Below are 13,406 nucleotides of genomic sequence, written 5' to 3' on the forward strand. Positions count from 1 at the left end.
AAGAAACAACATTTGAAGCTTTATTGCACTTTACTCTGTATTTTTAAAGATTTTATGGATTAAAAACATTGAGATAACCATCTGAAAGTCTTTTTTGGGGGATAAATCTTATCTGAATAAATAATGGTTACTAACTGATTAATTGGCTTTTATCAGTAATTATCAGGTATTACCTACAAGCAACTAAGATAATTTTACCTACTTTAATGGAGTAAGCAGCTGTTAATATATACATGTGAGGTAAATTTAACCCAATTTATGTAAGTAATTCATAGCTTTTTAATTCAGTTATGTCATACTCAATATATGGAAGTAAAGCTACCCAAAACAAAGTGGATGCAAATTGTTATCTGAATTTTGTTGGGTAAATTCTATAGGTTACTTTTAACAGTGTACAGGAAGTGTTATTAAGGACTGGGTTCTGTTTGTTCAGCAGTTTCCAGGTGTTATAGACTACTGGAATAAAAGGCTAGAAGTCCATGCACTTCTGGCGGATAAAAACCTTCTTTTCTTCGTAGCAGACGAGTTTAAAATCAGGACAAATTAAGGAGAGGTCTTCAGCTGAGCGGATAGGCGAAGCCATAGACATAGGGTGGATCTCATTTCTCAAAATTGTCGTTTCCTCGCTCCTCGATCTTCGCTCGAACTGGAAGTACTTCTGGTCCGCCATATTGCCGGCCATCCCAAAGCGCAAATTGCGGCTCTGAGGAGTGAGGATTGAGGAGCGATGAGGGCCCTTGGAGGAGCTATGAGCGAGGATACATCAGTGCATCCTACCCGGAAGTCTGTCAACTGAACGGTATGAAGACTCCGCCCCCACAGCTGTCATGTGTGAACGAGGTGGAGGAGAAAGTGCGCTAGTGTAAATATCCTGCAGTGAATGGCTGTAATTCAGATGAGCCTAACTGAACGTTACGTTCTCCAAAGAGCGATAATACAAGAACATGAGGATCCGTCATATTTCAATCACGTAAGAGATGATGTAGTGAGCAGGTTCCTATCGTCCCTGCTCACTATTATCCCGCTTAGAACTCTGCTCACTACTAAAGCATTCAATATAAAGTGACACAAAATAGTGATTAAAACATATTTTATTGATTTAAAATGAGCCTACTCTCGTCTGTCACCGCTCTCACTGCGCAGCGGCTCTGAACGTAAACACATACGTTGCGTAGCAACCACCTCCCATTGTGCGCAGGCCGGCAGGCGGGAAAACTAATTTCTTTACAGCTAGATCATGTCAAATGTGGAGAAGTGACGGGACATCCCAGACCTGAGAAAGACGTAGCTGGAGACAGAGTTTGGTTACCGCTGTTATTTCTACTGATGGATAAAAGTCCTGCAGCAGCTGATTTCTGGGGGTGTGAATATAACGGTAAACGCAGCAGATCCAGCTGTGTCGCGTCATCAGCAACAGACGTCGCTTCACGTGACGCTTCAGAGGAAAGGACGTCTCAATTCTCATCAAACATATTTCCTCGTTTCTTCTCTCCTTGCGTGGAAAAGACGCAAGTGAGGGAAACAAGGATGTAATTTTGAGAAATGGGATGTATCCCATGAGTGCATCCTTCCCGGAAGTCTTTCAACTGAACGGTATGAAGCCTCCGCCCCACAGCTGGTACATTTGAACGAGGTGGCGGAGAAACTGCCCAAGTGTATTGTATCCACAGGCATGGCTCCTCCTCGATCTGAGCCGCAGTCTGCCCTTTGGGACGGCCGGCAGGTTGGCGGACCTGAAGTACTTCCGGTTCGAGCGAGGCTCGAGGAGCGAGGAAACGACAAATTTGAGAAATGAGATGCACCCAATTAAGAGAAATTAGATGTACGCGTAGACGCCGCATCGAGCGCTGAATCATACGTCGACGTCGCTCCCATATTGGATGAGGCAAGAGGGAATGGTCGGAGACCACACACACACACACACACACACACACCGAGTAGATGTATATATGTTCATCAGTGCCCCCATACAGACACATTGCGATACGTTTATATGGCTAGTAGTGTGGTGCTGTTTGCTTATTCGAATACCGGCGGCAGACATGTTATTGAGCCCTTCCGTGGTGCTTGCAGTCCGAGCTAACTGTTTCTAGCTGTAGCTAAATGAAAGCTACGTCTAACTCATCGACTGTAGGTCACAAATAGGTCAAGTTCCACAAACGGTAACAACGATTCAGGCTCATACGTCTGTTATAAGCAACAAAAGTGTGTTTTGTTGACTTATTTTACTGTTTGACGAAGCACTGATTTGACTGCATAACACTGAACTGTCCTGCGTCAGATCGGTTGAACTTTGACACACTGTGCTTTGCCCTGGGACTGTTTGCAAGAAACGGAGCTCTTTAGGCATTAACTTAACTTTACTTAACGTTTCATTTAACCATAGTGTTAACTGCGAACAAGTCAGAGCCACTGACATCTAAGATGACATCCAAGAAAGTGGTCGAGTTGTTCTACGATGTGGTTTCTCCTTACTCCTGGCTTGGCTTTGAGGTTTGTTTCTCACTGATGTCAGCTTCATTAACACATCCACAGCGAAGTTAAAATGAAGATATGAATGACACAGGGGTCGTCTGTGTTCACAGGTCATGTGCCGCTACAGAAACGTGTGGAATATAGATCTCAAACTGCGCCCTGCTTTTCTGGGCGGCATCATGCAAGGATCAGGTACATAAACAATGGTGGAAATTGACTAAAAGTAACTAAGTACAGTTGCTCCAGTACTGCACTTCATTGCAATTTTAAGGTATTTGTACGTGAGTTTTTCCATTTCTTGCTACTTTATACTTCCACCCCACTGCATTATTTAGTAACTCTAGTTCCCTTGCAGATGCACATTAGTAACACAAAATATAGTCACTGTTAAAATATGATGTGTTATTGAAGATCAAAATGAGATGGGGGCTATAAAGTAATCGAAATTAGCTCCTCAGTTAGTGGCTGTAAACTACTGCAGAGCATGTTGCATGTTCATATCCATGTGGACACTGTTGGTACTCCTGAGTTTCATATAATATTAATCTTTCATTACAGGCAACAAACCCCCTGGTCTGGTTCCAAACAAATTTATGTACATGTCCAAGGACCTGAGACGCTTATCAGGGTATTTTGGTGTTCCCTTGCAGCTTCCATCTGACCCCTTTGAGGTCATGTTCAAAAAAGGTACATTTTAATAATAATACTAAACATGATTATCAAAAGTAACTGATGATGTTGGCAGTTTAAGAAACAAACATGTAATTCAGAATGTAAAAATAAGTCCCCTGCTTTGGGACTCTAAAACCAAAGGCAGTGTACCACTGGGAGTCCTCTTCTTTCTCCTCTCTGCACTGTGTATGTGTTTCCTAGCTCCTGGATTGCTGATGATAAATTGACTAATCCTAAATTATCTTAGCATAATCAAAATTAAATTAATATGTCAATTACTTTCTCAATTAATTGATTAGTTGTTTGATCCATAAAATGTCAGAAAATGGTGAAAAATGTCCATCAGTGTTTCCCAAAGCCCAAGATGACGTCCTCAAATGTCTTGTTTTGTCCACATCCCAAAGATGTTCTGTTTACTGTCAAAGAGGAGTAAAGAAACCAGATAATATTCCCTTTTAAGAAGCTGGAATCAGAGAAATGTTTTCTGAAAAATATCTCAAAATAATTAATTCATTATTAAAATAGTTGGCAATTAATTTAATAGTTGAAAACTGATTAATCAATTAGTTGTCGCAGCTCTAGTTGATACTATGTTTTGTGATGCATATTCCCATTAAAGTGCAATCAACAAAATTACTGCCACATAGTGAACCTGGGGCTTTGGCGTCTGAGGGCATTTGCTCTCTTTGCCCAGTTGCTAATTCATCCTTGCACAAGACAGTGGCTTTCTTTAAATGAACTAACCGGATAATGTAGCAGGTTTCAGTTCTTCTATTTTTTTCTCCTAGGCTCCTTGTCTGCAATGCGATTTGTGGCAGCAATACAAGAGAGAGAGAAGGGTGGAGACCAGCAGGTGGAGAAGGTGTCCCGGGAGCTGTGGAGAAGGATCTGGAGTGAGGACAAAGACATCACTGAGCCTAAATCATTGTCTGAGGTACCATCTTATCCATTCTGTTGTGGTTGAGAAGATTAAGAAGCACCATTTAGTTGTGTCACAGTGTTTTTGTTGTTCTTTTTTGCAGGCAGGGAGGAAAGCAGGATTGTCTGACAACGAGATTGAAGAAGCACTGGTGCTGTCCACCTCAAAGGAGATCAAAGACAAGCTGAAAAGCACAACGCAGTTTGCACTTGATAATGGGGTCAGTTGTCCTTTGCTTCTCCTTGTCGATTCAGGCAAGAGTAACATTACAGTGCAATGAACAGGCTCTCTCCTGCTGTCTCCTCCCAGGCCTTCGGCTTCCCCATGCTGGTGTGTCATGTAGATGGAAAGCCCGAGATGTTTTTTGGCTCTGACAGATTTGAGCTCATGGCCCACTGCATTGGTGAGAGAACTACTGTACTGTGCATCATTCACAAACACATGTAAAGGAAAAATGACAACACATAGATTAAAATGACACTTGACACAGCCTTCGTCTACTGTTGCACTCACCGTGAATCCCCCTCGATAAGAGCATTAGATAAATGACAAAGATGTAAATATGTTGTTACTGACAGACTGGAGACAGTTTTTTTTTATTATTTTGAGACTGACAAACATTTGACAGCATTATAAACTGTGTTGTTGTTTTTTTTCTTGTGAAGCTGTCTTGAGATTGTCGCCCAGTCTCACTTTTTTTTCTCTCTTTCAGGAGAGAAGTGGGTGGGACCTCAGCCTAACACATCAGCCAGACTGTGAGAGAAGAAGCTGATTCGGTGTACTCACAGATTTTTGAATTTGTAGGTCATTTTCCCCGATTCTTGAAAATGAAATTTCGATGCTGTGCCTTCTGGAAATAAACCAGTAGCTGCATAGACCTCAACGACGAAGAGTAGTGTAAATAATGTAACATGCAATTGTAGTGTTAATTATGTGCCTATTAAAAGGAACACTGGCACCTTCTAGATGAGAAAGATCTTTTCTATTGAACTAATATTTTGATTTTTGCATCCTAATGTTATGCTCTATGGATGGTGGGATAATCAGTCCACCGCTTTGGTCCAAATAGAAATATCTAATAAAACTTCAACATTTGTGGTCCGAACAGGATGAATTGTACTGATTTTGATGATCCCCTGACTGCTCCTCTAGTGCCACCATGAGGTTGACTTCAGTGGTTTTGAGGGAAATGTTTCCCTAACAATAGCCAAGACATTTAGTGCAGACTGTCATGCTCCCCTTGGGATGAATTCCAGTGATTGTTACGCCTTTAAAGTTTTCATCTAGCGCCACCATCAAAATTTCAGTTATTCTGACAATTAATTGGAACTAAAACATGCTAATAACATCCCCATCATCCTCTGGTGCACTGTGTTAAGTGCTAATAGCAAATGCAATATGCTAACCTAAGGAGACTAAGACATTACACTGTTCTAACATCAGCATGTTAGCATGCTGTTGTTAGCATTTAACTCAGAGTGTGGTGTGGTGTGTGACATTTCATATGTTCTCTACAAAATGACTACTGGAATAAAAGCCTAGAAGTCCATGCACTTCTGGTGGATAAAAACCTTCTTCTTTTCGTAGCAGACGAGTTTACAATCAGGACAAATTAAGGAGAGGTACTCAGCTGAGCGAATTGGTGAAGCCATAGACATATCAACTATATAAACGTATGTATGTTTATGGGTGCATCTCATTTCTCTTAACTGAAACACTTCTCGCTCCTCTGAGCCGCAGTATGCCCTTTGGGACGGCCGGCAGGTTGGTGGACCAGAAGTACTTCCGGTTCGATCGAGGAGCGAGGATACGACAATTTTGAGAAATGAGATGCACCCAAGTAAGAAATTAGATACCCGTAGACGCTGAATCGACCGCTGAATCATTCGTCGATGCCGCTCCCATATTGCATGAGGCAAAAGCGGATGGTCGGAGAACACACACCGAGTAGATGTATATATGTTAATCAGTGCCCCATTCAGATACATTACGAGACGTTTATATGGCTAGTAGTGTGGTGCTGTTTGCTTATTCGAATACAGGCGGCAGACATGTTATTGAGCATATCCGTGGTGCTTGCAGTCTTAGCTAACTGTTTCTAGCTGTAGCTAAATGAAAGCTACGTCTAACTCATCGACTGTAGGTCACAAATAGGTCAAGTTCCACAAACGGTAACAACGATTCAGGCTCATACGTCTGTTATAACCAACAAAAGTGTGTTTTGTTGTTTTGACTTGTTTTACTGTTTGATGAAGCACTGATTTGACTGCATAACACTGAACTGTCCTGCGTCAGATCGGTTGAAGTGACACACTGTGCTTTGCCCTGGGACTGTTTGCAAGAAACGGAGCTCTTTCAGCCTTAACTTTACTTAACGTTTCATTTAACCATAGTGTTAACTGCGAACAAGTCAGAGCCACTGACATCTAAGATGACATCCAAGAAAGTGGTCGAGTTGTTCTACGATGTGGTTTCTGCGTACTCCTGGCTTAGCTTTGAGGTTTGTTTCTCACTGATGTCAGCTTCATTAACACATCCACAGCGAAGTTAAAATGAAGATATGAATGACACAGGGGTCGTCTGTGTTCACAGGTCATGTGCCGCTACAGAAACGTGTGGAATATAGATCTCAAACTGCGCCCTGCTTTTCTGGGCGGCATCATGCAAGGATCAGGTACATAAACAATGGTGGAAATTGACTAAAAGTAACTAAGTACAGTTGCTCCAGTACTGCACTTCATTGCAATTTTAAGGTATTTGTACGTGAGTTTTTCCATTTCTTGCTACTTTATACTTCCACCCCACTGCATTATTTAGTAACTCTAGTTCCCTTGCAGATGCACATTAGTAACACAAAATATAATCACTGTTAAAATATGATGTATTGAAGATGAAAATGAGATGGGGGCTATAAAGTAATCGAAATTAGCTCCTCAGTTAGTGGCTGTAAACTATTGCAGAGCATGTTGCATGTTCATATCTATGTGGACACTGTTGGTACTCCTGAGTTTCATATAATAATAATCTTTCATTACAGGCAACAAACCCCCTGTTCTGGTTCCAAACAAATTTATGTACATGTCCAAGGACCTGAGACGCTTATCAGGGTATTTTGGTGTTCCCTTGCAGTTTCCATCCGACGCCTTTGAGGTCTTGTTCAACAAAGGTACATTTTAATAATAATACTAAACATGATTATCAAAAGTAACTGATGATGTTGGCAGTTTAAGAAACAAACATGTAATTCAGAATGTAAAAATAAGCCCCTTGCTTTGGGACTCCAAAACCAAAGGCAGTGTACCACTGGGAGTCCTTTCTCCTCTCTGCACTGTGTACGTGTCTCCTAGCTCCTGGATTGCTGATGATAAATTGACTAATCCTAAATTGTTTTAGCATATGCACCAAATTAACACTACATCAGATGAAGTAGCAAAGTTCTTAAAAGACGTTTTGGACCAAAGTCCCAATGAATAATAGATAAGTCGATCAATAGAAAATGAATCAGCAGCTATTTTGATGATCATATAATCATCAAATGTGAGGATTTGATGCTATTCTTTGTCGTAAATGTTTTTAAACTGAATATGTTTGGGTTTTTGTCAAAGAAAACAAGCCATCAAAATAAATCACAGGTGCTGTCAGGGTGTTGCCTTTTTTTTCACACAGAAACTGTGTCATGGATTTCTTATTTGAATGCGTTGGCAACACTCCATGGAATTAAAAAAACACTGAGAAAGGATAGAAAGGCTCTTATCATGTCCGCTGATATTGGGGCTGCAACTGATGATTGATCGAAATTAAATTAATCTGTCAATTACTTTCTCAATTAATTGATTAGTTGTTTGATCCAAAAAATGTTCATGGTGAAAAATGTCCATCAGTGTTTCCCAAAGCCCAAGATGACGTCCTCAAATGTCTTGTTTTGTCCACATCCCAAAGATGTTCTGTTTACTGTCAAAGAGGAGTAAAGAAACCAGATAATATTCCCTTTTAAGAAGCTGGAATCAGAGAAATGTTTATCTGAAAAATATCTCAAACAGTGGCGTCGTTAGGCCTATTTTAGGGGGGCTTCAGCCCCCTAAAATATTCTTAAGCCCCCCTAAATAATTTTGTGTTGTTTTATTACAAATAGTAATAATAATAATAATTTTAACCAAAAAATGCCTACATATTCAATACAAAGTGGTTAGAATATGAGTTTAAATTAATAATCATATAACCTGTCATTATTCACTTAAATATGATCATAAATCTCATTTCATAGTGTAAGGTAGAGAGAGCCCTTTCAGTGCGTCGTTATCCAATCCATTCCACTTTTTCATATAGAGAACGCCCCCATCACTGAAAATCCACCTTGCTCGCAGTCGGTAACTGCAGCCTGTGTGTGTCCCTCTGAAGCACAGTGGCAGGAGCAGAGCGTGAACGGAGGGGTGAAGGATGGACATAAGAAGGTTTTTCAAGAAAGTAAGCATTCATCACTGCTGGTAGCAACAGTTAGTTAGCTCAAGCCCCCAGCTGACAGCAGAAAGTCCCATGTGGTTAATAAACCAAATGCTCCGTGTTTGACCAACAAAAACCTGGCTTGCGCACACACTACAGACAATCTGCGCACGTCGTACCTTTGTTGTTTTGCGGTCAAAAGTTAAATCCCAGCTCTGAAAGAACGCTGCTGCTTAGCTGCTGCTAGCTAGTTAGTCTGAAATGCATTGTGAAGGTCCTGGCTGTTTATAGAGTTAAGTATGCACTCTTTTTTACCACTATCGTTGGGGTGACTTCCTTCTGGAGCATCAGCCATCAGCTGTGTTTCTCACTTCACGCATGGAGCTGGGCCCATTCACATATGATTACCATCAGTGGATAATAATAATACATTAATAATAATCACTCCACCACCTCTATTGACGTGTAGGAGTCAGGGCAGAGGAGCACAGGGAGTGAGAGGGGAGAGACCTCTACTGGAAAGGTGAGTAGGAGAGAAATTATGAGAAAGTGTTATATATAGTTCTTGAGACATTGTCTGCCATTTTGGAGTGCCTTTCTGCCATTAGATCTCCCATAGCTGTTGGTCTCAGAGCAAAGCTCTATCAGTTCTCAGCAGTCTATGCACTACTGATGTTTCAGTCACTTCTGTCTGTCACCGAAGGATTCCACAAGCTCCTTCAGAAACAGACTTTAGACCTGGCAGAAGCTTTGATCTGCAAACAAGCAGTGTGTGACACACTTAAGGGCAAACGCACTGATGCATTTGCCACAGAGCTGTATGCGAGAACCAGAGCCCTGTGCCACACCTACAGTATCCCTGAACCAGGTGCCAAGACAAGGCATAAACAGAGGAAAATGAAGGATTTTGTACTGGAGGCAACTGCAGGTTCACATACTGAACTGAACAACTCAGACACATTGAAAAGAGAGTTACTTTTCCCTTGTGTGGATAGGATAGTTGGCGAGCTTAAGCAAAGATTTTGCAGTGTAGATGCAGGGCTACTAAAAGGCATCCAGGCATGCAGTCCTAAATGTGAGAACTTCTTGAGTGAATCACACTTGAATGAACTTGTAAAGCACTACAGCATTGACCTGAAAACAGAGGAGGTTCTGGTGGCCAGAAACTTTCTTGCACGGAAAACAGAGGCTGGATGTCCACCAGAGAATATATATTGTCTGTGCACAACCTCCTTGACTCAGACATGTTTCCCTCTCTGAAGGCAACCATCCAAGTTGCCCTAACAGTGCCTGTAAGCAGCTGCTCGTGCGAAAGGTTCTTCAGTGCACTGCGTCGGCTGCATTCCTGGCTGCGTCAAAATGGGTCAGAAAAGACTTCACAGTCTTGAAAAAGACGAACTTCAGCATCTGAATCACAACGGAGTGATAGACTGATTTGCCACCCTTAAAAACAGACGGCCTTCTTTGATGCTTCCATCCACCAAGTAACTCCCAAGTGTAGCCATTTTTTCATCAGTGATGTAAACACACTGTTACTGTGCAAACCTCTGTTTGTTGTTGTACTGTATTAAACACAGACTGAAATAATAATAATGAATAATTTCTCAGTCTTTGTTGGCTGTTTGTGAAGTTTTGTACTTGTGCACTACTTTCACTCACATCCTGTGCATCTCTTGGGGGGCTAAGCCCCCCCTTGTTCTTAAAACCTAGTGACGCCCCTGATCTCAAACTGATTAATTCATTATGAAAATAGTTGGCAATTAATTTAATAGTTGAAAACTAACTGATTAATCAATTAGTTGTCGCAGCTCTAGTTGATACTATGTTTTGTGATGCATATTCCCATTGAAGTGCAATCAACAAAATTACTGCCACATAGTGAACCTGGGGCTTTGGCGTCTGAGGGCATTTGCTCTCTTTGCCCAGTTGCTAATTCATCCTTCCACAAGACAGTGGCTTTCTTTAAATGAACTAACCGGATAATGTAGCAGGTTTCAGTTCTTCTATTTTTTTCTCCTAGGCTCCTTGTCTGCAATGCGATTTGTGGCAGCAATACAAGAGAGAGAGAAGGGTGGAGACCAGCAGGTGGAGAAGGTGTCCCGGGAGCTGTGGAGAAGGATCTGGAGTGAGGACAAAGACATCACTGAGCCTAAATCATTGTCTGAGGTACCATCTTATCCATTCTGTTGTGGTTGAGAAGATTAAGAAGCACCATTTAGTTGTGTCACAGTGTTTTTGTTGTTATTTTTTGCAGGCAGGGAGGAAAGCAGGATTGTCTGACAACGAGATTGAAGAAGCGCTGGTGCTGTCCACCTCAAAGGAGATCAAAGACAAGCTGAAAAGCACAACGCAGTTTGCACTTGATAATGGGGTCAGTTGTCCTTTGCTTCTCCTTGTCGATTCAGGCAAGAGTAACATTACAGTGCAATGAACAGGCTCTCTCCTGCTGTCTCCTCCCAGGCCTTCGGCTTCCCCATGCTGGTGTGTCATGTAGATGGAAAGCCCGAGATGTTTTTTGGCTCTGACAGATTTGAGCTCATGGCCCACTGCATTGGTGAGAGAACTACTGTACTGTGCATCATTCACAAACACATGTAAAGGAAAAATGACAACACATAGATTAAAATGACACTTGACACAGCCTTCGTCTACTGTTGCACTCACCGTGAATCCCCCTCGATAAGAGCATTAGATAAATGACAAAGATGTAAATATGTTGTTACTGACAGACTGGAGACAGTTTTTTTTTTATTATTTTGAGACTGACAAACATTTGACAGCATTATAAACTGTGTTGTTGTTTTTTTTCTTGTGAAGCTGTCTTGAGATTGTCGCCCAGTCTCACTTTTTTTTCTCTCTTTCAGGAGAGAAGTGGGTGGGACCTCAGCCTAACACATCAGCCAGACTGTGAGAGAAGAAGCTGATTCGGTGTATTCACAGATTTGTGAATTTGTAGGTCATTTTCCCCGATTCTTGAAAATGAAATTTCGATGCTGTGCCTTCTGGAAATAAACCAGTAGCTGCATAGACCTCAACGACGAAGAGTAGTGTAAATAATGTAACATGCAATTGTAGTGTTAATTATGTGCCTATTAAAAGGAACACTGGCACCTTCTAGATGAGAAAGATCTTTTCTATTGAACTAATATTTTGATTTTTGCATCCTAATGTTATGCTCTATGGATGGTGGGATAATCAGTCCACCGCTTTGGTCCAAATAGAAATATCTAATAAAACTTCAACATTTGTGGTCCGAACAGGATGAATTGTACTGATTTTGATGATCCCCTGACTGCTCCTCTAGTGCTACCATGAGGTTGACTTCAGTGGTTTTGAGGGAAATGTTTCCCTAACAATAGCCAAGACATTTAGTGCAGACTGTCATGCTCCCCTTGGGATGAATTCCAGTGATTGTTACGCCTTTAAAGTTTTCATCTAGTGCCACCATCAAAATTTCAGTTTTTCTGACAATTAGAACTAAAACATGCTAATGACATCCCCATCATCCTCTGGTTCACTGTGTTAAGTGCTAATAGCAAATGCAATATGCTAACCTAAGGAGACTAAGACATTACACCGTTCTAACATCAGCATGTTAGCATGCTGTTGTTAGCATTTATCTCAGAGTGTGGTGTGGTGTGTGACATTTTATATGTTCTCTACAAAATGTAAACCATCATTATGAATACATCAATAAAACTTCTGGCTCAGTGGTTTCCTCTTACTGAGAAGGTCCAGAATTTAAACCCTTTTCTGGTAGAATGCAGGTTACATGGATTGGAAAGTAAATTGCCCATAGCTGTTCATGTTACCAGGTGTGTGCTTGGCTTTGTGGTAAACTGACGAGCTGTGCAGGGTGTAACTCTCCTTTTCACCAGTGTGAGCTCTACGCCCTTGAAACAGTAAACAGGATGTTGGTATAGTGTCCAAGAAAATTCTGTTAAATGTCATAAGAATACAGTACTATGTACCTCAAGTACTGTCCTGAGACACAGTTTTTTTGAGGTAACTGAACTTGCGTATTTCATTTCATGCTACTTTACACTTCCAGAGTGAGACATTGTGCTTTTTTCACTATTACTACTACTTTTTTTGACAGATACAGTTATTAGTTTATTTTCAGGTTAAGATTAATCATAAAAACGCATGATGATCTTAAAAAATACAGTGTGTTATTATATATTCAACCAGTGGTTCTGAACCCTTTTGGCTTGTGCCACCTTTCATATAATGTCACCTACTGTTCAGATATCTATGAATTGTTAGCAGTTCCACCAAAGAAAGAGAGTGAGGCTCAAAATAGTCCAATTATCCAAGATTTTACAGAAAAGCACAGATTAGAGGGGAAAAAAAGAATCCAAATTTGTGTTGCAGAACTTTTGAACTGGTTTTTCTACGTTACTACAACAAAAATCCTTTTATGACCCCTCAAATCTTTCTTGTGACCCTTTGACGGGACCTCTTGTTTGGAAACCTCTGAGCTAGACTACCCAGTTGTAAGTAGTTAAAACTAGCACCACCTTGACAACAGTAAAACTACTGTATGTATTGATGCTTCAGTATTACCAACCCTATAATGTGATTAAAAAAACACATTACATGGGCCATTTTGTTTCAGAATGAGTACTTTTGATACTTTAATTCCATTTTATGAATGAAACTTTTGTACTTTTATTTAAGTAGAATTTTTCACATTGTTGTGTTGGTACTTTTGTGTAAGTGAAGGGTATATGTACTTCTTCCACCCCTGTAACAATGCATTATCTTAGTTGATAGTGTACTACTGAAGATGTGGGATTGTTTATGTGTTTCATGTGCCTGAAAGACTTGTCGTGCTGATTACCTGCTCCAGAGACTGCAGAGCTTGTCATACGAGTTCCAGTGCAATGAAGGTCAAACG

At 40.9% G+C, this 13,406-nt stretch overlaps 2 protein-coding genes across 5 annotated transcripts; both read left to right on the top strand.

Moving 5' to 3' along the window:
• Positions 1 to 1,679: 1,679 nt before the first annotated feature.
• On the top strand, positions 1,680 to 5,489 carry LOC121610143 (glutathione S-transferase kappa 1-like). Of its 2 annotated transcripts, none has more exons than XM_041942107.1 (8): positions 1,680 to 1,885; positions 2,387 to 2,493; positions 2,586 to 2,667; positions 3,034 to 3,162; positions 3,936 to 4,081; positions 4,170 to 4,286; positions 4,376 to 4,469; positions 4,779 to 5,489. In XM_041942107.1, the coding sequence occupies exons 2-8, from the start codon at positions 2,425 to 2,427 to the stop codon at positions 4,823 to 4,825; spliced, it is 684 nt and encodes a 227-aa protein (XP_041798041.1). In that variant the 5' UTR covers positions 1,680 to 1,885; positions 2,387 to 2,424; the 3' UTR covers positions 4,826 to 5,489. The 2 variants fall into 2 exon arrangements, with proteins under 2 accessions (XP_041798041.1, XP_041798040.1); XM_041942106.1 differs by having other exon boundaries at positions 1,680 to 1,898; positions 4,779 to 5,486.
• Positions 5,490 to 5,864: 375 nt separating this feature from the next.
• On the top strand, positions 5,865 to 12,166 carry LOC121610122 (glutathione S-transferase kappa 1-like). Of its 3 annotated transcripts, none has more exons than XM_041942073.1 (9): positions 5,865 to 5,906; positions 6,460 to 6,566; positions 6,659 to 6,740; positions 7,104 to 7,232; positions 8,393 to 8,530; positions 10,527 to 10,672; positions 10,761 to 10,877; positions 10,967 to 11,060; positions 11,371 to 12,166. In XM_041942073.1, exons 1-9 carry the CDS (start codon positions 5,897 to 5,899, stop codon positions 11,415 to 11,417), a joined length of 870 nt encoding a protein of 289 aa, XP_041798007.1. In that variant the 5' UTR covers positions 5,865 to 5,896; the 3' UTR covers positions 11,418 to 12,166. The 3 variants fall into 3 exon arrangements, with proteins under 3 accessions (XP_041798007.1, XP_041798009.1, XP_041798008.1); XM_041942074.1 differs by lacking the exon at positions 5,865 to 5,906 and adding an exon at positions 5,948 to 6,237; XM_041942075.1 differs by lacking the exon at positions 8,393 to 8,530.
• Positions 12,167 to 13,406: the final 1,240 nt, after the last annotated feature.

Source organism: Chelmon rostratus, chromosome 8 (genome assembly GCF_017976325.1).
Source record: "Chelmon rostratus isolate fCheRos1 chromosome 8, fCheRos1.pri, whole genome shotgun sequence".
NCBI classification, from domain to species: domain Eukaryota; kingdom Metazoa; phylum Chordata; class Actinopteri; order Chaetodontiformes; family Chaetodontidae; genus Chelmon; species Chelmon rostratus.

Coding starts and splice junctions, on each gene's coding strand:
- LOC121610143 (XM_041942107.1), top strand. CDS start 2,425: ATGACATCCAAGAAAGTGGTCGAGTTGTTCTACGATGTGGTTTCTCCT. Junction 2,494..2,585: donor ACTCCTGGCTTGGCTTTGAG/GTTTGTTTCTCA, acceptor CTGTGTTCACAG/GTCATGTGCCGCTACAGAAA. Junction 4,082..4,169: donor AGCCTAAATCATTGTCTGAG/GTACCATCTTAT, acceptor TCTTTTTTGCAG/GCAGGGAGGAAAGCAGGATT.
- LOC121610122 (XM_041942073.1), top strand. Junction 8,531..10,526: donor TAAGAAGGTTTTTCAAGAAA/GTAAGCATTCAT, acceptor TTTTTCTCCTAG/GCTCCTTGTCTGCAATGCGA. Junction 10,673..10,760: donor AGCCTAAATCATTGTCTGAG/GTACCATCTTAT, acceptor TATTTTTTGCAG/GCAGGGAGGAAAGCAGGATT.